The 23635-nt window shown below is 30.8% G+C and overlaps 1 protein-coding gene and 1 long non-coding RNA gene across 4 annotated transcripts in view; both read right to left on the reverse strand.

Moving 5' to 3' along the window:
* Positions 1-250: 250 nt before the first annotated feature.
* The window catches only part of LOC139425891 (uncharacterized), a 100460-nt gene continuing 77075 nt past the window's right edge, over positions 251-23635 (reverse strand). The window contains exon 2 of the long non-coding RNA XR_011636975.1: positions 251-1505. This is a non-coding gene — a long non-coding RNA (uncharacterized lncRNA). The remainder of the gene's footprint in view (positions 1506-23635) is intronic.
* The window catches only part of LOC107456399 (uncharacterized), a 29114-nt gene continuing 5729 nt past the window's right edge, over positions 251-23635 (reverse strand). Inside the window, exons 1-4 of one of the 3 annotated variants that reach the window (XR_011636974.1) lie at positions 8340-8438; positions 4912-5063; positions 1776-2911; positions 251-1494 (exon numbers count right to left, since the gene is read on the reverse strand). Coding sequence is in view for 1 of the 3 variants with exons in the window: in XM_016074260.4 (XP_015929746.1) it covers positions 2581-2911; positions 4912-5024 (444 nt within the window). In the remaining 2 variants the exon portion in view is untranslated. Of the gene's footprint in view, positions 2912-4911; positions 5064-8339; positions 8439-23635 lie in introns of those variants that run through there. The other 2 variants (XR_011636973.1, XM_016074260.4) reach the window with 2 other exon arrangements.

A 23635-nucleotide genomic window follows, 5' to 3' on the forward strand; every position in this document is an offset into this window, starting at 1 on the left:
TAGTTATTGCTGAAACAACGAAAAAAAAATAATTCATTTTTCATATTAACATTTCTCAATATGTTTACTTTCTCTTTAGTTAGCTGTACACACTTGCTAATGAACTTTATTTATAAGCCATGGTTCCCCCGAAAGAAGTTTGATCTTTTAGGGTTCCATCATAGCAAAAAAAGGGGAACCGTAGTTTATATTATAATTTCGTATGGTGTAAAAAACAAATAGGCATATGTCCATAAAGTTCAATAAGAAATATCAAGCACCAGTAAAATTTTATTTACACGATTTTTTATTACATGATTGCAACAGTTTAACTCTTCAAAGTAATAAGTATTATAGGTTCTGAACCTTTAACAGTACTTTACACTGAAAAGTCTCAGTACTTTCCGTACAACTGAATAATGAAGACAAATTTTATAATACACACTTATTTACAAAATTGATAAATGAAACAGGGATAATAGCAAAATAACTTAGCTAATTTATGCGATAACTAATTTCAAATCTATAATAAGTAAGATTGAGTTAAAATGCTCAATAGGAAATATCACATTGGTTATGTTGTAGATATGAAATGGGAAGGTAAATATATGCTAATGAGAAGTACGTTTAACTTCTTTTTTTTTTTAACCCATCACAAACATATTTTCTTTTATTCTGGAAATTATAATTTGATGAAATTCGTTTTTAAGAAAACGGTTACAACTTGAAACGTCTGTTTATAAAATGGGCAGTGCTCGAAATGCGCGTTTGGAAAGTGAATATAACTCGAAATGCGAGTTAATGAAACCGAATGCACCTTTTTAATATTAAAACACTTCATAAATTAAAACACTATTAAAACACATTAAACCAATTTTTAGCACTTAATAATATGAAGGCAAGCTTCGAATTGATAAGAAAGTTCGCTTTTTATATTTTGTATTTTATTCTCTATGAATAACGTTGGTGAACAAATTTTTTTTTGCATTTTTGCGATTACTTGATCTTACTTGATTTGGGTGTGAAGTTCACAAATTTGAAATTGGTTTTGCTCGGAAAGCTACAGATTTTTTTTTCAAAGTGATGTTTTTTGTTTAGTTTATTTTTTGTCTGAATGTACGCTTATCCGTTCCTTTAAAAATAGCACTTTAGACGAAGAAGAAGAAAATATATGAGCAAACATATCGCATCATAAACTGAAATGTATTGTCTCCTTTTTCTACCACTTAATAGTTTCTCGTTTGGTTAGGAATATATTATTAAATTGCATAAAAACTTCATCTTATAGAGAGAAACCAAATGGAGATTTATAATCTTGGTCGTGAAAACGTCTAAGATCCATACAGAAACCGCGTGAAACCTAATACTTCACTAATAAACATTATTCATTAATTAATTCTTTTAAAACACGCAAACCAATCAACTTGTACGGTCGTTGAAAACGATTTAGCAAAGTTGTAGTAAAACAACCATTAAGTTTAGAAGAAGTTTCTAAAATCGAAACTATTAAGACACCTATTACAGACCTGCCAACTTTTAATCCCTTCCATTGAATGGGCGATTATATTTGAAAACTCGAAACATGTCGACTTTTACTTCCCTCTTCATATGTTTTGAAGCCAGTTGAGTTTTTATCGTCAATTATACTGTTTTACATTTGGGTCTTGATCATTATTTTGATAAGGATTTTACACTANATATCTTCGCAGTCTCAAGAAAAAATAGTATATATTTACTACCACTTTAAATATGAAAATAAAATCTCCCGCAAAATTTGGGAGAGTTGGCAGGTAGGCCTATTAGAATAACTAGCAATCAATTAATCTCATTTACACATAATTTTAAATTATTGATTCGTCGTGGTAGTTTAAAACTTTTTATAAACTATAAACTTCAAGATTTAATACGCCAAAACGCTAATGTTGCTACCAGTAAGAAAATTATTTCTCAACGGCCGTTCAAGTTGGCAGCTATACATTGGTTGTTTATTGTCTTAAAAGTGCATTTTGAGCAACATTCATTTTTTCAATCACGCATTTCAAGCTTTTTTAATGCGCTTTACTTTGTTTGAGTCTTACGTTTTACTTAGCCTGATTTTTCAGGAGCTCAAATTAAGCTATCTTTCAAAAAATATTCACATTAAATTTCTACAAACTTCGCAATAAAATCATCCTTTCATTCTATGACATCAATGTAGTTAACCCATTAATGCTCAGCCATACAAAGTGGCCAAAAAAAAAAAATGGAAATGTGCATTTTGTTTAAACTAAATGGATGTTTCTTTCAACAATCAACTTTGAAACAGTACTATGCCTTGACATTAGTTTCAATAACTATATCATTAAGATATTACGGTAAACATATTGCTTTGGTTGAAATAAATCTTATGCTAAAACCTTTGTCCGACTGAATCAATTTTTTAGGGAAATAAACGTCATTTTAAAAGAATGCTGGGCACGAATGGGTTGTCACAATCCCGTTTAAATCTTCTCACTTTCACTCACTTTGGCGTCAGTTGTAGTTTCTACAAAACGCACGATGTTTTTAAAAAACTAAATGAATTATAAGTCTATAATTACAAAATATTAAAAACTAGCAGTTTCAATAGTGTTTCTCTTCAGGAACGTAATGTTTCTCTTCGTAATGAGAGTGTGACTTGGCATGTGGCGCACCAATGTCAATTGCGATTCCTCCTCCCTTATGACCATGCCCCCCGACTTGGAGAGCTATTTTCCCTAGTTTGCTTAGACCGAGTGCCGACACGCCAAGACTAGCGCCAGCTACTTTTCCTAAGGCCAACAGAAGATTCAGCTTAGTCAAACCTAGGAGTCCCATTTTAGCCAGAGTGTGGATGTCGAATGGAATGTTGATATCTATGTTGGCACCTTTCTTGGCAGGTGGATGATAATCATGGTGGTGATGTTCATACTGTCTGAAAAAGAAAGAAAAACCAGACTGAGTCACTTATATAACTGCCAATTTGCATTTTTTAAACAATGTTTTTCCCAGTCGCAGTAAATTAACACGTTCTTTCTTTCTTTATTTATTTATAAAAAATTGGGCACCTCTGGGCCGCGCAGAAGGCCCATATCCCATACATCATGAAATAGTATATAAAGTTAAAATAAAAGACAGTTTCAGTTCAGCAGTCTATGAGGTGGAATTAACACGTTCACGCCGGGAAAAGTGAAAAATACTTGTACGGGAAAAGAGAAAAAACTGGTAGAAGAACTATTTCAATATTAGATAATATTCGGGAGGAATTAATCTATTCTCAACAATAACAATTCACTGTAAGGAAATTTATCACGGCGAAGAAGCAATTCAATATGAAAATTGCATCCGTTAAAAACAATTGGTAGTTATGGATTTTTTTTTTATTATTCCCAGAAAAAAACTAAAAAATGAAATTTATTGTTACCAGTTTTTACTCCGGTGCGCTGCCAAGATGAGACAATCTAGCGTGACCCACCGGTGGGTCACCCCGGCGTGATCGTGTTAAACTTAGTGCTAAGCAACATAAAAACTAAATTAGCATGACGAGCTTTTTCAAAAAACTAAAAAACTGGTAGTGAAATTTCCATGCGAATATTCGAAAACTGACTGCTTTAACTTTCAATTTAACATTCTTAGAACAAAGATTCCTCTCACAGAAATGTTGTGGTGTGGAAGTTCGGAGAGAGGAGTGACAGCTCAGGCGCGGTCCACCCCGTCTGACCAGAACCAAAATTACTTGGTATTTCTATCATGGTCGTTGAAAGATAGAGCCTTAAAAATAAGGCAAGATGCTGGGCTATGGTTGATGATGTGCAGAAAATCTTATAATTTCGGTTTTTAAACTCTGTTATGCAATATCTGACATCTCCGTGATTTCGTAGCATCACTTCGGCTGCAGTTATTAATACAATTTTTTTCCCATATTTTCAATGATTATTTTGAGAATACAGTTTGAAAATCAATATATAAGGGATATTTAGGTGATATATAGAAGATGGTTCAAAAATATTGATATTTATCTTAAAATGAGATATTACTGATATTTTTTTTGTAGGAGATTGGGAAAAAAAATTTAATTTCGAACATCATCTTGCTTTGATATTTGTTTGAAACGAAATTGAGTTTGAAATCAAAAAGTGAATTTGAAAAGTAGCAAAAAAATGAAGTAGATATTTGGAGCTTGACATTTAAATTCCATTCCTATATAAGAAAACTAATTTGTTATAACATAAGATGTAAAGCATTACCAGTATATGGCATGAAGGATCATGGAACTAAAGGCTCTGTAACTTTGAGACAAATATCATGTTTGTGGGAATGCGGTTAGCATTTGCGAACGGGCAACTTTATTTTTCAAGCCGGACAACTTTATCACCCATCAATTTAAGTCAGATTTTTTTCTTTCGAATAGGCGAGGAGAATCGAATCCCAATATTACACAATTCTAAATGCCGTAATTACTGAGCCATCTGGGCTCATAACATTTTGTGATTTTGGAGCAGTGGAACCTCGTTTGATCGTTTCTCAAGGGACTATTCGTTGTAAACGAAAAGTACGGGAAAATGACGAATGCGTTGTCAACATAAAATGTCAAATAATTCTCATAGAATATACGAGAATCTTTTAGTTTCAGAAACGATCTAATCGGGTATCATTAACTTTATTAGAATAGCATGAACCGACAAAACAAAACAATACATACGGAAAACGAAAGATACGAGAACGAGTGATAGAGGTTCATATTAAGTTTGTATAGTGGTATTCTCGAAGGAAAAAATAATTCTTTCTTCGGAATGCGTGGTAAATTATAAATTTATTAAAAATACGTAATTAACAAATATATAGTAGAGGAAATATATTTTTTAACATTTTGCACACAAAGTTTTAAATGAAACAATAAAGATTAAGTAACGAGGAAAGAAAAAATATTAATACTTAGATTCGTATGAAGGATATTCAGAATACTCTCCACATAGAATTGGTTCGAAAGTAACTATGCATATCACAAAAAACATTAAATAGTGGACAAAGACAGATGACTTCCTCATTTTTCTATTCTTGCAGTACCTATAAAAAGAATAATTGTACTATACATTGCAACATACATTTGAGGCATCACTTACAATATTTAAGTAAATTATAAGTATTCACTATTTATGATATTATATAATCTTAACGTAGGATCCCGCAGTATAATTTCAGAAAAAAATATTTTTTTTATTTTTTTTGTACTGGTAATCAAATAATTCATGCTCCAGTTGAATTTGGCAAACATCAACATGATTTTATTTGTAATTGTGATACGCTTTCTAGATTTACAATCAATATTTAAAAAAATATATGACTACTTTTTTTACACAAAAAGTACTGCTAATTTAAATATAATAAAGAGATAAAGAACTGGAGAGGAACGACGGAAGTTGCTCTCTGACTTACTGAACTACTAAAAATTAATCCATACGAAAAAATCACAAAGGGATTGAACGTAGTCAACAAACTGATATCTATTTAAAGTAATGCAAAAACATATCATAGGGCTATGATAGCCCAGTGTTTAGCATCGAATTTGGTCTGGAGGGGTCTGGATTCAATCCTCAACGCCTCTGACATCTACCAAGTATATGCGATATACGTTCTTGTAAAATCTATGGAACTGAAAGTCCTGTGGTTGATCTCTGAGCAGTACATGGATATGGAGATAATTTCATTTCCCTTCAGATCCATGTCTATATTGAAGGGGTCTGATGATTAAGTGATGCATCTCTACTATGGTTCTGAGCTACCTCGCACTTTCACCTTAGTGGTGGTCTCTTATCAAACGAAAAGCTCCCTTTCTTCCCAACGGCTGACGAGCTTGACTTGTCCAAGTACCATTAGAAACATAAACAACATAGCATCCTTGAGGCCTTGAATGAGTGCATATTTGAGACAATGTAGATGTGCATAATTATGGGACTCTTACAAAAAAAATTTAATGCTTACGTGCATGCTTATGAACAAAACATTTTAAAGTCTAACAGTATGTTTATGCATTTTAAGCATTTAAAAAAGAATGTTTAGTTTTCAACCATGAAACTTAATTGAATTGAATATGTGGCTTAAAGGCTCAAGGTCCAAAAGAAAACATGCTCAGTTAAACAAACAATTATTAAAAAAAAGCAGTTTAAAATTTAATGTCTATGCATTTGTGTTCTTTACTATTTAAAATACATAAAATCGATACACAGTTAAGATGTAAGCGAAAGCTACAGTTAACTACAGAACTTGAGGTTGGACAAAATAATGGAAACACTTCTATGCTTACTCTATACAAACAATCTTTCTTCTAGCAATAAATGTCATGGCTGATTTTACATGGCAAATCTGTTGGAACAATTTAAAAAATCCTGCTTGCAGCTTTTTTACAAGTTATGCCGTTTTTACCCATGCAAAATTCGGATCGATAAATGTGAGGAGGGAAAGTTAATAACTTCTTTTTAGCTAAAATGCCAGCAGTTCAGAATTCATATTATAGAATTGCAATATTTATATGGAAATGCTTTTTAAATTATAATGGTACTCAAATGATGTTATANAAAAAAAAAAAAAAAAAAACAACGCTTTTATCTTTCTACGTTCGTTTTAGTCCAGGCAAATTTCGCATGCGTATAAAGGAACCATTTCTATAAGCTTGAAAAGCTGCGAATTGTGTCAACAATTTTGCCATGTAAAATCTTCAAAATTCGAATCAACCAAAAGGAGGAGAGGAAGCTAATTAATTTATTTTAGTTCTAATACTATCAGTTTTATAACTAACCTACAGGATTGCAATATTTATTTGAGAATGCTTTTTAAATTATAGTGATATTCTAATGGTTAAAAAAAAGAAAACGTTTTTAACTTTCCACGTTCGTTTTTGTCCAGACAAATTTCGCATGCGTATAAAGGAACCCATTTCTAAAAGCTTAAAAAGCTGCGAATTGCGTCAACAGTTTTGTCATGTAAAATCTTCAAAATTTGAATCGACCGAAATGAGAAGAGGAAGCTAATTAACTTCTTTCTAGTTCTATTACCAGCAGTTTTCAAACTATCCTATAGGATTGAAATATTTATATAAGAATGTTTTTTAAATTATAGTGTCATATTGAAAATAAAAATAAAAAAGCTTTTAACTTTCTACGATCGTTTTTGTCAATGCAAATTTTGCTCTAGCGAAAAGGACCCCATTTCTAAAAGATTAAAGTTTTACGAATTGTGTCAACAGTTTTGCCATGCACAGTCCTCAAAAACAATTGCTTGTAAAAAAAATTTGCTTACGTAGCGATAGTATAGAAGCGTTTCCGTAATTTTGTCCTAATATATTTAAAGCATTCGTACAAGATATTGCCATAGCACCTTACAGAATTAAAATCTGAGCAATAATTTAAAAAATATAAGGGTTCGCACTGTACACTAAAATTAAGAAATAATTTTGAGCTGTAGCCAGTCATTTTTGCCCGTAAACAAACTCTTTTTCATCAGATTTGCATAGAAAACAATTATAGGTGTATTTTTCTCAAAATAGAGTAAAACAAATTGCTTAAAATCTATTTAATTAAGTTTTAATTTATAGTCCACTTCAAACGACAATTTATTTATAACCATCCTAATAACCGTCATCCAAATCAATGGACAACGATTTTTTAATAACAGAAAATAGTATTATTTTTCTCTCACCAAAAAAGAAAAAGCATGGGTAGTATTAATTCACAATAAAGTTGCGTCTGAAATTACTTTCTCTACGTGCTTTTTTGTTTTAGGTAAGACAAAAATAAAATTATTTTCATAAATACAGTTTGTGTGAAAAACGTAGATTATGAACATTTTTTTAAAAAATTTTATTATTTCAATTTGTTTTCTAATTATCACTTTAGTAAACATGCTTGGACGAATTGGCAGCGCTAACAATTTTTTTTTTTAAATTCATTCGTGTATTTATTTTAGCAAATCAGTAAATGCATCGACAAGTAATATAAATCATTCTTTTCCATTGAAAATTTTCATAGAATTTTTATCCTTTTAGATTTTGAATTATTAAAATAATTCTTTAGAAATGATTCTGTTAATATTTCAGTTGACAAAAAAGTAATTGTCGTTGCGAAAAAATAAACGACTGTGTATTTTATACACAAAGTGTCATTTATAATATATTAAGAGAAGAAAAAGAAAAGGCATTTTGTTGCTTCACAGCTTTATTTAAACTACATATAATATTTATTTCGGCTAGTAACCACGTTACACAGAGATGACAGTTTGCTCCGGACAGCAAATATATATTTTAAAGTGGTAGTTTATCAGTTGTGATTCTTCTTTTAATAAATTCATTTTAGTAGATTTTTATCCACCACTACTTCTAAATAATTCGTAGTTTTATATAATTCATCACTTCTTTAAACAATTGTTTCCCAAGCAAAGTGCTTGTAATTTTGTAGCGACCACATCGACTGCAAAAATCAAAATGTTATCACTTTGAACTTATGTAAATTTCTAGATGTATGTGATAGGGGCCGCTGCGCAGCCCAGGTGCCCAATTGTTTATAAATAAAATAATAAAGAACAATTGTCTTGCTATGCTTTTTGAAATTCAAACAAAAATAATGTAGTTGTCTGCCATTGTTATTAATATTTTGGCGTGTACGGAGCAGTTGGTATCTCTGCTTCACTACTTTTTTTTTTAAAGCAAAAGTGAGATATTAAATGAAATGAACTTTTGCTCTATAAGAATCACTACACTTTTCGTTTCTTGTTAGCTTCGAGCTAACGTTTTAAAGAAGTATTTAACAACATATAACAGAAAGTAATCGCTTTAGCTTAGCATGTAGCTAATTATTTATAATTTAGTTTTTTGTTTAAAAAGTGGTAGAAAATAAATATGATTTTTATGCTTTAAAAATTTTAATTTTTCAAAACAGGTTGAGGAATTGATAGACATTTAAGTTTATTTCCTTACATAAGAAACATTATCCTAATGCAATAAATTAGCTCTTAATATAAAAAAACTAAATCTATTAAAAAGTAAAAACAATAAAAAATTGATAAATAAACAATAAATCACAATATTTGGTTAACAAAACTTAACTTTTAGCTCCTACAGAAGATTTTTGAGGAATGTAATAACTTAATGTAAGAACTTAAATTTATTTTAAACAATTGAAATCTGAAAAAAAAAAACTTTTTGAACTGAGTGCGAATTTTTTTTAATGATAAAATTATTCTTCTGTAATAATAGTTTTATTATTTAATACTGAATTTTACTTATTTATAATCTGTTTAGTTTATTTTCGAAAAATGAACTTTACTATAAAATAGATGCTAATAAAGAAAGGATCCCGTAAATTCAATGCAAAACGAGTTCTATTTATACTAAAGTGTCATAGTTCTAAAATAATGATCTATACAAGAACGCCGGAATTTTTTTTTTCGAAACGAGTCATCACTTACCAAAGTTATAAAGTACTTAAATTTGCCCCACTTTAAAAGATACCCATTATTATTTTGATCTTTATTATTATTTTTTTTAAATAAATTTAAAAAATTAAAGTTTTTTGGCTTTCAACTTAACTCCTCGCAGTTTTGTGATAGAATTGCCTCGTTATCTAAATTATTTGAATAAGGCAATTAGTAATTAGTTTCTGAATACAATACATTATAAAATCCAATGTTAGAAATATTACTTCATCTAATGAGGTATACATATCCCATTTCTTAAAAGCGTTTTCTTAAATTCATTATCTGAAAAATTAAAATTGATCCAAATTTATTTCATATCATTCTTACGTCCTACTATTTTTCTTTTTAATCCTGAAAATTCTCATTTTTGCAATCTTGTTAATACAAGGTATTATGTCTTCCGGGGAAATGAAATATTATAACAAGTGCTACAAATTTTAATTGGAAGAATAGAGAGATAAGGAGACCTATTACATAAGAAAATTTAATGAAGAAGCCTCCGTAACTTCTTTTGATAAGGATCTTCCAAATGGGGAAACAATTTTGACTACCTGTTCAGAAAATAACCTACTTTCTGACAACCGCATACTGTTTCCAATTTTCAATACCCCAGTTTTCACCTCTCAGCTTCCCTCGCAATCCTGGGGGCAAAGGAGAAATGTAGAATGGCAGAAGAAAGTTGCGAGACGAGGCCATTGACCACTGGCTCCAACATGTTTCTAAGCATTATCATTTAAATTCATCGATAACAAAGAAACAACAGGAGACATTTGAAAATGCTGACGGTTATGGAATTTTGAATGAAGGTTTTGCAGGAAATGATTTTTAGATCTTTCGATTGATTGTCGCACTTTTTTTTCAATTCATTAAAATATGTGTTTATATGTAAGTCCATAGTTCAAAAGTTGCAGTTGATTTGTGAGGGGAAAAAATGAATGCGCTAAGGAAAAATTCTAACTCTTTTCATGAACACAGTTTGATACTTTCATAGTTGACAACTTTTCAATTTTTAGTCGGATTTTTTTTCTTTCTAATGACAGCAAAAGCTATACTTTACTCAAAAACATCAGGAGATTTGATAGATTTACTTTGCGTTAACCCTTTCCTCAACAGTAAATAAGGACTGAAAAATTAATCAGGCGGAACATTGGCAAGTGTGACCTTTATCCTTCGTCGTAATAAGCCCCAAGTGTGACCTTTATCCTTCGTCGTAATAAGCCCGCGTCCACGGGAAACCGTTTGGTAGTCGCCCTAATCTACTTCAAACTGCCAATGGCTAATATTCCAAGGCCAATTTTTTATATGCCTACACTTTATTAATACTACTATAAGTATAATTTGAATGCGCTTAATAAGTTTTGTTCACGTTACATTTATTGCATTATATAAGTTGTTATTTTGTATGAATTAAATTACTTGTGTTACTTAAGAATATTTTCATTACTACATATTTACTAGCTGTTACTACATATTTTCCAGCTACACAAGTAAAATATAATACGAAATCTTAACATGCAATGTGCTCACTTCGCAGCTTGGTGCACGTTGAGTAGTGTCACGTTAGTGGAAGGGAATGTAGTAAAGAAAGAGTTAATGCTTCTACTTATGGCGAGAAGTTTTCCGCTAATAGTTTAAATTTCAGAAAAATTTAAGCTTTGTCATTTTATTCTCGATTCTGTATATTTGATCACACAGAAACTTATACTTAATTCATGTGTGAGGATATGGCTATCGATAATGACAACCCTCATCTATTAAATAGTAACATCGAGATAGAAGCAGTTAGATGTCTTTTATGAATTATTTAATTTATATTTAATAATTGTAGAGGCAGCTATGCAACAATACACAAAATATATGAAAATTTGTACAAAAAGATTACTTTAATTCCGTATTTTCTGATAACTTGGAGGAAAATTTTTTTTGTTGCATTTATGCAAGTACTTGCTTATTCGAGTGCAGGAAATTCAAACTGAAATTAGTTTTGATCTGAACCGCTTTTTACTATTATTTTGTTATTAGGCGCTAAACTGAACACCTGGCACCTTTTTTTACGAACAAATATGCAATGTCATGAAATATATTTCTAGATATATGCTAAATTATAAAGTATTAAAAATTGAATGCATACATATTTTTACTTTTATATTGATTTCTCAAATCATGCGATAAGTTCATGATTTATTGAAAACTGGACTGTATTTCAAGAAAACTTAATTCATTACTAACTAACTAATCAACTTTTTTCAGAGTACCTATCCATGTATGGATATCTGCTCTTTCATCTAAATTGGATAATATGTGGTGGAAGGGAAGGGAGGTGCTGCGTTAACATTAAGTTAAATCTCAGAATGAACAATAATTGATAAAATCAAGTCTGAGTCATACAAAAAATAAGTCGCAAGTTGCTACATAATAAAGGGAACAAATTGAAGATAAAGATATAGAAAGAATATTTACACTATTTACAAAATTACAATAGGGGGAAGACTCCCTGTGCACTCTCTCGCCTCCCACCGGTATATTTAATTCATTGAAACAATTAGAATATTCTATAAATAGAATTTTAAAATTATAAGTGGTAGTCATTTAAAATAAAAGGTATTAAAAAAATTAACACTGTGTATCGATTATGATTTCCGTTCTTTTATTATAGAGGTCTGTTGACTATCAAAAAGAAGGGGTACCTAAACTATTACATCACAGATTGATTAATAAATGGATAATAATCCTTTGACTTAATCGCCATCCAATTTAAAGCAACAGTTATAAATGCATATTCATTAATATAAATGCATTATATTCAGAGCTAGATGTGTTAAAATTAAAGAGGAAAAAAATAAGGATTCTATTGCACTGAATGTACTCATATTTATGCTACCAGTACCATATTATGTTCTCCAAAGATTGTTGCCATCCTGAATATAATAGTAAATGCAGCATCCTGTTAAAAAATATTTATATGAAGAATTGCAATGAACAATCTGTTACTTAAACTACTTGAGCATGGTGCTTTGACTATAAGTTAAGCTCAGAATATTTAGCACTGAAACTTATAACTGCTTAAGTTTAGTTAAGATATTTCGAAATAGTTATTGTTATACTAAAATAAAAACAACTCTTTGCAGGGATGCCAGGGTTAACTAAAAATGTTAGAAGTAGTGACTTTATAAAAGCAAAAATCTATAGTAAGATATTAAAATAAAAAGCTTTTATAGGTATATGTTTTTTTAAGTTTACTAATAAATGTGATTGCAAGTAATAGCTCCGCTTTTAATATCAATAATTGTTAATATAAGCCGTGTAGGTTGTTACGTTTGAATAATAAGGCAAATTAAATTTTTTTAAAAAATTGAGTTTCTACCACTTTTTACAATTTTAGTGGCATGTGGCCCCCTTCCCCGTCTTTATACTGCAGCGTACCTTAAAATATGAAATAAATTTCTCAACATATAAAGATCACTCTGCATTACGTAATCCCCCCTTTCCTTATTCTCATTCAAATTCGATGAAGGAGCCGAAAAACCCCGGGGTTAGGTACTCTGTATCCTAAATTTATGTCAGTAATATGAAATAATGTCGTTTTAGTAAATTAGTTTAAAAGAAAGAAGGAAACAAATGTACCAACTTAAAACATAATAAAAAAAAATTAAAAATAGAGTGACTTATCTAATATCATACCTGCCAACTTTCGATCCGTCCCATTTTGTTTTTTCCCAGTGGTAGTAAAATAGAATTAAAATTTGAATTACAAGCACAATAATACGCTATATTTTAAAAGACTTAAGCTGACAATCGTGATAAAAACACATATTAAGGTATATGCTTAATTTTTTTAAGAATAGTGGTGATCTAAATCATTTAAAAATAACTTTATAAAAGAAAAAAATAGTATATATTTACTACCAATTTAAATATAAAAATAAAATTTTACGCCAAATGCGTAAAAGTTGGCAGGTATGTAATATAGATATCCGCTGCACGGCCCAGGTGCCCAGCTCAAAAAAAGAAAGATGAAGAATATAGATATATACGATAACCTACAATGTTTTAACCCCCTTTCACTATGACGGTGTATTCGTGTAGCACTGAGCAATGATGTAAAAAGTGGTAAGGGTTTAGGTCTTAATTTGAATTAATTCTAAAAAAAATTTATAAATGCTTGGTTTCAGGACAAAATATAACAACTTCTGCAAGTAAGGGGCCTCCCTGATTGAACAAAATCGCCCGTCAAACGCTGTGTGCAGCGTGTTCGAATCCTGCTGTAACCCTGCATGTATCTTTTTTCTGTCCCTCTCTGTATTGCACTAACTATCCATCTACTTAAAATAAGATTTATAAGCCTTAATTGAGCCTCCACACGGTTTTTCATAGGTAGTTTGATTAGACCAGAGATGCCAAATTGCTCCGGACAGCAAATAAATATTTTAAAGTGGTAGTTTATCAATTGTGATTCTTGGTTTAACAAATTCAATTTAGTAGGTTTTTATTCACCACTATTTCTAAACAATTCGTGGGCTTATATAATTCACCACTTCATTATTATCTCGGAGCTTCGCTCCGAATTCACAAACTTTTTTCACTCAGATGAATGAGCTAAAGCCTTTTTTATTAGGCTGGTACTCAGATTCAAAATTTAAATAGGAAAGTAATTATGTATGCCATTAGTCTCAGTCGCCCTAGGGCATAACACAGATCAGAGGTCTAGTGCCCGCTTGCGCGGGCAGGTACCTTGCCAAATTACATGATCTAGCTAGATCTAGTAATTATGTTGTGCCAGACCTTTTAAAAAGCAAGCAAAAATAGCCAAATATTTGCAAAATTTATTTTGTAGTTATCCATCGTTTTACTAATTATTTTGGCTTGTCCGGAGCAGTTGGCATCTCTGTTAGACCAGTGTGCAGTATATCCACTTACGGAACGAGTCATTTAACACAGAATATAGTTAAAATAAGAAAGTGGTAGTAAATATATGACTAAAAATTTTTTTTATTTATGAATATTACTGGTTTGCCTTATTCACTTGTCAACCACTGCAGATTCAATTCTCAAATATATAAGACAAATTTCTCTCAATTACTTTTATAAAAGGTTTTGAGTTCATGCGCACAACTGGTTCACTTTTTAAGCAGTCTTCTCGGACTACTTATAAAAGACCGTGTGGAGGCTTCTTGATGTAGGAGGTGATGATTGAGCACGCAAGCCTGCAAATGCATACCTGCCAACTTTTACGCATTTGGCGTAAAATTTTATTTTTATATTTAAAGTGGTAGTAAATATATACTATTTTTTCTTCTGTGAACTAAATTTTTAAATGATTTTCATCACCACTATTCTTAAGAAAACTAAGCATATATATTAATATGTGTTACTATCATGGTAGGCAGCTTAAGCTTTTTCAAATACAACGTAATTTTTGCATAAAATTGAAATTTTTATTCCATTTTAATACCACTGNATCATTGAATTTGATTGGGCCACTGCAAATGGCGCATCTTATGCTGACAAATCAAATTACCCTTAACAAATCAAATGCGAGATAAAGAATTTTTACTTTTGTTTCGTTGTAGAGAATCGTTTGCAAGAAACATTTATTATTCTTTCATCAGTTTCTTTAAATGCTGATAGACAAACGCAGATTTGTTACGATTTTTGGAACTAATTTATGAATTCTTAATACTTGTTAATTGATTATTCAATAAGTTTTGTATTCTTCATTTCACACAATGTAAATAAACAAGCAGCAAAGAAAAAAAAGCTGTTTAAAGTCGTTTCAAGAGTTGACGATGTTGATATTTGTATGAGCTGGGAGATTGGCATCCATTTGGCGTGCACAGGATCCAAACTTGCTCTCTCCTCTCCCCAGGGTTAATAGTTTTTTTTTTTTATTTACTTGCAACAGAGTATAGTATATTTGATTTTTATACTGCAGCGTACCTTAAAATATGAAATAAATTTCTCATCATATAAAGATCACTCTGCATTGCGAATCCCCCTTTTCCTTATTCTCATTCAAATTCGATTAAGGAGCCGAAAAACCCCGGGGCTAGGTACTCTGTATCCTAAATTTATATCAGTAATATGAAATAATATCGTATTAGTAAATTAGTTTAAAAGAAAGAAGGAAACAAATGTACCAACATAAAACATAATAAGAAAACATTAAGAATTAAGAAAAGAGTGACTTATCTTTTATAGATATCCGCTGCACGGCTCAGGTGCCCAGCTCAAAAAAAGAAAGCTGAAGAATGTTTTAACCCCCTCTCTCTATGACGGTGCATTCGTGTTACGCTGAGCAATGATATAAAAAGTGGTAAGGGTTTGGGTCTTAATTTGAATTAATTCTAAAAAAATGTATAAATGCTTGGTTTCAGGACAAAATATAACAACTTCTGCAAGTAAGGGGCCTCCCTGATTGAACAAAATCGCCCGTCAAACGCTGTGTGCAGCGTGTTCGAATCCTGCTGTAACCCTGGATGTATCTTTTTTCTGTCCCTCTCTGTATTGCACTAACTATCCGTCTACTTGAAAAAAGATTTATAAGCCTTAATTGAGCACGCAAGCCTGCAAGCATACCTGCCAACTTTTACGCATGTGGCGTAAAATTTTATTTTCATATTTAAAAAGGTAGTAAATATATACTATTTTTTCTTCTATGAACTAAATTGTTAAATGATTTTCATCACCACTATTCTTAAGAAAACTGAGCATATATATTAATATGTGTTACACTCATGGTAGGCAGCTTAAGCTTTTTCAAATACAACGTATTTTTTGCATAAAATTGAAATTTTTTATTCCATTAATACCATTCCATTTTCATAAAAAGTTGGCAGGTATGCAAATGTATGTTGTAGAACAGGGCTGTCCAACTGGCGGCCCGCCAGCACATATTGTGCAGCCCGCCAACTTCTTATTCTGGCTGATCAGCCTCAGTTTTCACATTAAAATGTAAGCAAATTGTTTTATAATCCTTCTGTTCCATTGTTTTATAATTAATAATTCAATTATTAATTGTNTCATGGTAGGCAGCTTAAGCTTTTTCAAATACAACGTATTTTTTACATAAAATTGAAATTTTTATTCCATTTTAATACCACTGGGAAAAATCATAATGGAAGGGATTAAAAGTTGGCAGATATGCAAATGTATGTTGTAGAAATAAAAAATAACCTAATTTAACAGACATAAATTTAAAAAATAATGAAGTAATTAATCTACCAATTTTTATTTTATTGAGGTAGATTCATAATTTTTACGCTTGATAAATTATTTGTAGTGATGATTGAGTTTTTTAAAATGGTGTTTAAAAACTTCCTATTTTACTTTTTCAATTAAAAGGAAGCAAAAGGAAAAATCGTATCTATTAGCCGAAGATTCTTTTTAATTCCTTCCGAAACAGTGAATCGAAAATTTTTTCAAGTAGCACATCGGAAAAAGCGACATTAGACATTCTAAATGAAGCAACATACTTAAGTTAGTGTTGTTTAAAGAATGGCGATTGCTAACCGCTTGAAAGCAAATAGGTTTGACATTTCTAGAGGATTGTAGTATTGTGATGGTAACATTAGTCAAACTAGTGTACCAGACCGACTACTCTGTTCTGAAAAGTGTTATGGGTAAACATTAGACCAAGACTAAGAAAGATTTTTTTTTTTAGCCGTTAACGCTATTATTAGCAAACTTTATTGTCAATAATGATGTATTGTTGATAACAACGCTTTCTGGGAAATTTTCTTCTTTTGTGGTAGCTAAGATCATGTTTGAATGTATGACTCTTAGCTTATACTCCGTTGCAAGTTAAGAAAAAACCATTATGGTATAGGATTTAAGCAATCACCCCGACTGCATATGGTTCTGTTTCATTTCGTTATCAAATGATACAAACATGTTTTCAAAACAATATAAAAGCTTTTAAAAGTTAAACACGCCAGACAGAAACTTAATTTGTGCTATCTTTTACGATATATATCATTGAATAATTTAAAAAAAAGGTTATAGTTTGATAGTCTCACTAGAATCCTAGCTTTGGAGATATATTTCGATAGATAAGGAAAACATTCGTCCCTGAAAAAGAAACAATTATATGACGTCGAACGATCATTGAATTTGATTGGGCCACTACAAATGGCGCATCTTATGCTGACAAATCAAATTACCCTTAACCAATCAAATGCGAGATAAAGAATTTTTACTTTTGTTTCGTTGTAGAGAATCGTTTGCAAGAAACATTTATTATTCTTTCATCAGTTTCTTTAAATGCTGATAGACAAACGCAGATTTGTTACGATTTTTGGAACTAATTTATGAATTCTTAATACTTGTTAATTGATTATTCAATAAGTTTTGTATTCTTCATTTCACACAATGTAAATAAACAAGCAGCAAAGAAAAAAAAGCTGTTTAAAGTCGTTTCAAGAGTTGACGATGTTGATATTTGTATGAGCTGGGAGATTGGCATCCATTTGGCGTGCACAGGATCCAAACTTGCTCTCTCCTCTCCCCAGGGTTAATAGTTTTTTTTTTTTATTTACTTGCAACAGAGTATAGTATATTTGATTTATAGTTATTTTCCTTACCACTACAGGTGAATTGTTCAAAAAATCAAATAAGAAGCTACTTTGTTCCAGTTCTCGCGCAATGAAGCTCTTAAAATATTTTTGAACTGAGCCAAAATTCTGAAGGCTTTAGTTTCTGATTGTCTCCCAATCTGTAAAATATTTGCAAAAAGTGGAGTTATTGACATCCCAGATGATGATATTATTATTTATAAATCTACTAATAAATCCGAATCGTTTATTGATTGATATCATAGGAGATCAATATCATGATATCAAATTCAAAATTGTTGAAAATATGTTAATAATAGTATGTTATAGTAACACTTTTACTATACTTTTGGAGAGATAAGGAAAGGGTGACACTTTTTTTTTGTGTAACTATATTTGTTGTATATAATAAAAAAAACTGGATAAATTTTTTAATTTAATTAATTACCATTTTTTCATTTTTAGTTGCCTGTGGCAACCCGCGTGAAGTTGATGTAGGATGAGAAACTCATAAATGTCAGCTTTACTCTTTTCAAAAATGATTTTTCAAAGTGGTAGCCAAATGCAAATTGAAAAATCAACACTAAAAAAATAAAATTTTAATTGCTATCATACCAAAATATATATTTAACCAATTTATTTCAAGGGAGACGTAGTAATTTCTACCAAGAGATAAAGAACATTGTTTCGAAATATACAAAGAAACGCGTTTTTGCCTACATAATTAGTTATGTAAGCAAAGTTGGAATAGAATAACTAGTTTAGACCATTGTATTATTAATATTCTATATTAATTACTAAAGACATTAATGTTTTCTTTCCCATGTTAATGTATTTGGTGGACTCAAATATTTTTAAATAAAGATTTTTAAAGTTAGCATATTTAACAAAATTTGTTCACATATTTATATTATTTTTGTAAAACTATCCTTTTATAGCTGTAAATTATATAATTAAAGAAAAAAAAGTTTGCAAAAAGTGGCTATTAAATAAGAAGAACCTAAAGTTATTGGCCACCGACTCATATGGTTTGAGGAAAGAATGGCCACTGAGTTAGAGTCTACCGGCCACTGGCTATTAGCAGAGAATTAGAATTTTCAGGTTTAATAGGTGGAAAAACAGGATAAACATTTGTTTTAATCCTAAACAAATAAAATTTAATCTGCAAATCCATCCAAAATGTAGATTGAACCGATTAAGAGTAACGTGCACTGTCTACGAGGAAATGAGAAACATTATTAAAAAAATTTATTTTAAAAGAAATTAAACAATTACATCTTCTTTGTCTACCTCTTTCTTTTTTAGTGACATTAAAAATGATCATGGAAGCCGAACCACATGATCGCTACAAAAGCTGATCGACGTATAATTGACACCTGAACAATCTAAAACTAGGAAACATCTTGATGACCTATTCGTTTTAAAAATAACTTCTTTCAAAACTTCGAAAGTAACATGTCCCACAAAACTAAAAAATTAAAAAAAAGAAGACATTTTACTTAAAATATTAAGGGAATTACCACTATTTCCTTCCTGTCCCACTCAGGGAAAATAACTTTTTTTTTCTGTTGCCACCCGATGTTAAGTAAAGCTGAATGGACATTTCGGATTACAATACCTTAACGGAAAATATAAATCTTTCTAGAAAGGCTCGGGGGCACCATCGTGTTATAATTTTGTTTTCATTGAGCAGTTTTCATCAAAAACAAACATTTCAGTTTCTTCCCGACTTCCTTAATCGTGATATACATTTGTCTCTCTGACCCAGAGCCACGAGACTTATTGGGGCATTTTTTTTTTCCCATATCGTCCCACCTTTTGAAGATGAAAGGTTTTGAAATTAGTTACTTCCTTTTCTAAAATATATTTTATTCTAGAGCTTCTAAGAAAAAAGAATCCAGCAATCGAAATATATAGATATTGATTATCTACCACCGATGAATGTCTGAAATATATGCTAAATCTGATTTGATGAAAGTGAATTTATCGATATTTAAATATATTTATAAATATTTAAGCACTTATTCGAAATTTTAATGCCGGTATTCGCCACTTTATTTACTTATTTATTTTTTTTTCAGGTTAAAAATCTTGCAAAATACCGTGCGGATGGCCAACGCCTCCTATAACTGAAAGCCTCCACACGGTTTTTTATAGGTAGTCCGATCAGACCACTATGAAGAATATCCACTTTCCGAACGAGTCATTTAATACAAAATCTAGTTAAAATAAGAAAGTGGTAACAAATATACGACTAAAATATTTTTTTATTTATGAATATTATTGGTTTGCTTTATTCACTTGTCAACCACTACAGATTCAATTCTCAAATATATATGATAAATTTCTCACAATTACTTTTATAAAAAGTTTTGAGTTCATGCGCACAACTGGTTCACTTTTTAAACAGTCTGAGCGGACTACTTATAAAAGACCGTGTGGGGGCTTTTTGATGAAGGAGGTGATGGGATAGCCCGCATGTATTCACAATGTTTGTAACATTTCTGTCTTCAATACTTGGATAGTTTTCAAATAATGTTTTATCATCCTAAATTTCGAGTTGCAAATTCAGTATTGTGTTAGTTGAAAAACTACGAATTAGTGTTTTGCTCACCATCCCCTAATACAATGAACTCAATCTTTGAAATAAAAGAAACATGCTTTTTAACATTGAATTTCGAAAGAAAAACTTCTGATAGCTATGAAAGATGGTAGAAACCAATATGTGGATGCTGTGGGGACATTTTCACTGAACGCCATCGCCCCCCCCTTTAATGGAGTGTNTGTTACTGGGAATTAGAAATTGGGGATTTTCTACCACTGGTGAATGTCAATAATCACATAGTTGCTTCGATGAATATCCAAAATACATGCTAAATCTGATTTGATAAAAATTAATTTATCGATATTTTAAATATTTAAATACTTTTTCGGTATTTTTATACCAACATTCTCAACTTGCATGTTTTTTATTTACTTATTTAATTTTTTAGATCAAAATTTTTGTAAAATACCTTGCAGATGACCAGCATGTATTAACAACGTTTGTTACATTGCTGTGTTCAATACTTGGATAGTTTTCAAATAATGTTTTATCACCCTAAATTTCGCGTTGCAAATTCAGTTTTGTGTTAGTTGAAAAACTACGAATTAGTGTTTTGCTCACCATCCCCTAACACAATGAACTCAATCTTTGAAGTAAAAGAAACATCCTTTTTAACATCGAATTTCGAAAGAAAAACTTCTGATAGCTATGAAAGATGGTAGAAACCAATATGTGGATGTTGTGGGGTCATTTTCACGTCAAGCTTATACACTGAACGCTATCGCCCCCCCCCCAGTGTATAAAATTTGTAATTGAACTTCACATTTTAAAACCTGTTGGGTGCTAATATGTATTCGTATCTCTTGTTTACTTTTGTGGGACCACCCGTTAAAGAATTAGCTGTGATATAATATTAAACTATATTTATTTATAATTTATCATTAAATTACTAAAAAAATCTATATTTTAATCTCTAAAACACTCTTACACATCATTTACTTTGGAATAAAATCAGTTTTTTTATGCGAAAGTCAAATTGATCTCCTATGGCGGTTTTAGGTAAGTTTAAAATCCGTCTGTTAAAAAGCTATTCAATCTTATTCAAGTACCGAATCCTTTCAAGTTCACTACAATCATCGTTATCATTTATCAGGGCGCCGGATAGCGTTTACGACCGTTTCCACATATTTAAAACGCACAATACAATATTTTTATAAAACTAACAATTTTAAAATAATGAGGTTATTAAATATAGACTTACAAAAATTTCAAAATTTTGAATAATATCTATTGATGTATATCCAAAGAACATCAGTCAACTCTTCCGATTTAAATTGAACTGTGATATAGCCCACGGGCTGTTAAGGTAAACAATTTAAAATGTTATAAGTGCAGGTTAAATTCGAACAAAACACGTAGATACAATCTTAATTTAATCGACTTTTTTCCTACCACTTTGAAAACACTATTTTGAAAAGGGATGAAGCTGTAGCGTTTTTTTCCTTCAAAAACAAAATAGCACATTACAACCACATTGTTCGAGTTTTAACCAAATGAAGTTCTAATGCTTTTAAGGAAAAAAAATATTTTAAAATCGTATCTTAGTGTGTCATACAACCATCTGAAAGTAATTTTGAATTAGCCTTTACTGTTTTCATTTAAAACTCCAAGTTCATCAAGTTGAAGGTTTTTTCAAAAAGTATCGATTTTGTGCAGGGATGCCGATTGTTCCATTTCTGCAAAAGTTTTAATAAATTGGTAGCAATAAATTAAGTAATAAATTAAGTTGGTAGTAATAAATTAAGTTTTAGTAAAGTAGTGAAACTTGTATAATAAGGATAATTAGTTTATTCCTTAAAAGTGTCACGACAAGACAACAGAAATAAAGTTGCATTTTATATGACATTTTCTTTGATATATAATGGTGGAAAAACTATTTAAATGTTCTCACCTCCGCGTTCAGTGACAAAGAATATTAATATTCGATACAAATGAACTGTAATAAAAAAATGAAATAAAAATAAAAAGTAGATAATAATGGCGTACCAGCCATCTTTTCAGCATGTCCAAGAAGTTTTTTTTTCTTCTCATTAGTAGATAATTGCTATTTTAATGGAGTGTGAGAACCAGTATATATTTTAATGGTGGTCAAAATTATGTTAAATCTCAATTAAAAAAAAAGCGTGAATGCTACGTACTTAATGTTAAAAAGGAAATGTTGGCAGGTATAGATTGCTGTAATTGACTTTTATGAAGAAAAAAATGCTCAATAGTAAAAAAAAAAATAATAATCCGTGATACAAAATAGGAAGCAATCAAAGATAAAAATAGAAAAATTTAAAATTAGTGGAGAAAGTTAAAACAATAGAACTTTAAATGCTCATGAAACGGAAGAAATAGAAGTTAACAATTTAATCTCGAAAGAGGTGCTTAAATGTTTTCCGCCTGACCTAATCCTTTCAGCAATAATAATCGTGCGGCTATTATTAGATGAGAAACTAAAACATAACATAATGCCTCCCCCTTTGTTAATGGCACGTGTTCAAAGTAAACCCACTTTTTGTAAGTCTGCTACGAGGTGTACTATCACTTATTTAGTAACCACAAATCTTTCAACAATATGGAGATGAAGCATATTTTGCATTATTAAAATTGTTCAAGGTCGCTTTTGAGTATAATTTGATATTTTATAACCGTCGTTGAACAGCCGACCCAATTGTTTAAATTTACGCGACTAATGTTCAATCCAGAAGACAAGGAATGGATAAAGTATTGGGCGAAATTTGCCTTCTTGGATGACTTTTTGATGGAACTAACCTTTACTTGCGTTACATGGAGAGGAAAACCACGGAAAACACCTAAGGTTAGAGTGACGGCAAGGAGCTTCTAATCCATGGGTCGTCTACCACTGACGATCTAGGTTCAAATCCCTGTGATGGATGATCGAATTGAATTCTACTCCCAGCCCACATCACCTACAAAGATGACGTAGAATGTACCTAATGTTGGACAATCATGAGTCAGGATTCCTTTTATGTCGGGTTAACCACCGGATGTTTTGTGGTTTTCCTCTTCCTGCAACGTAAATGTGAGTTTG

This window comes from Parasteatoda tepidariorum, chromosome 6 (genome assembly GCF_043381705.1).
Source record: "Parasteatoda tepidariorum isolate YZ-2023 chromosome 6, CAS_Ptep_4.0, whole genome shotgun sequence".
Lineage (NCBI taxonomy): Eukaryota > Metazoa > Arthropoda > Arachnida > Araneae > Theridiidae > Parasteatoda > Parasteatoda tepidariorum.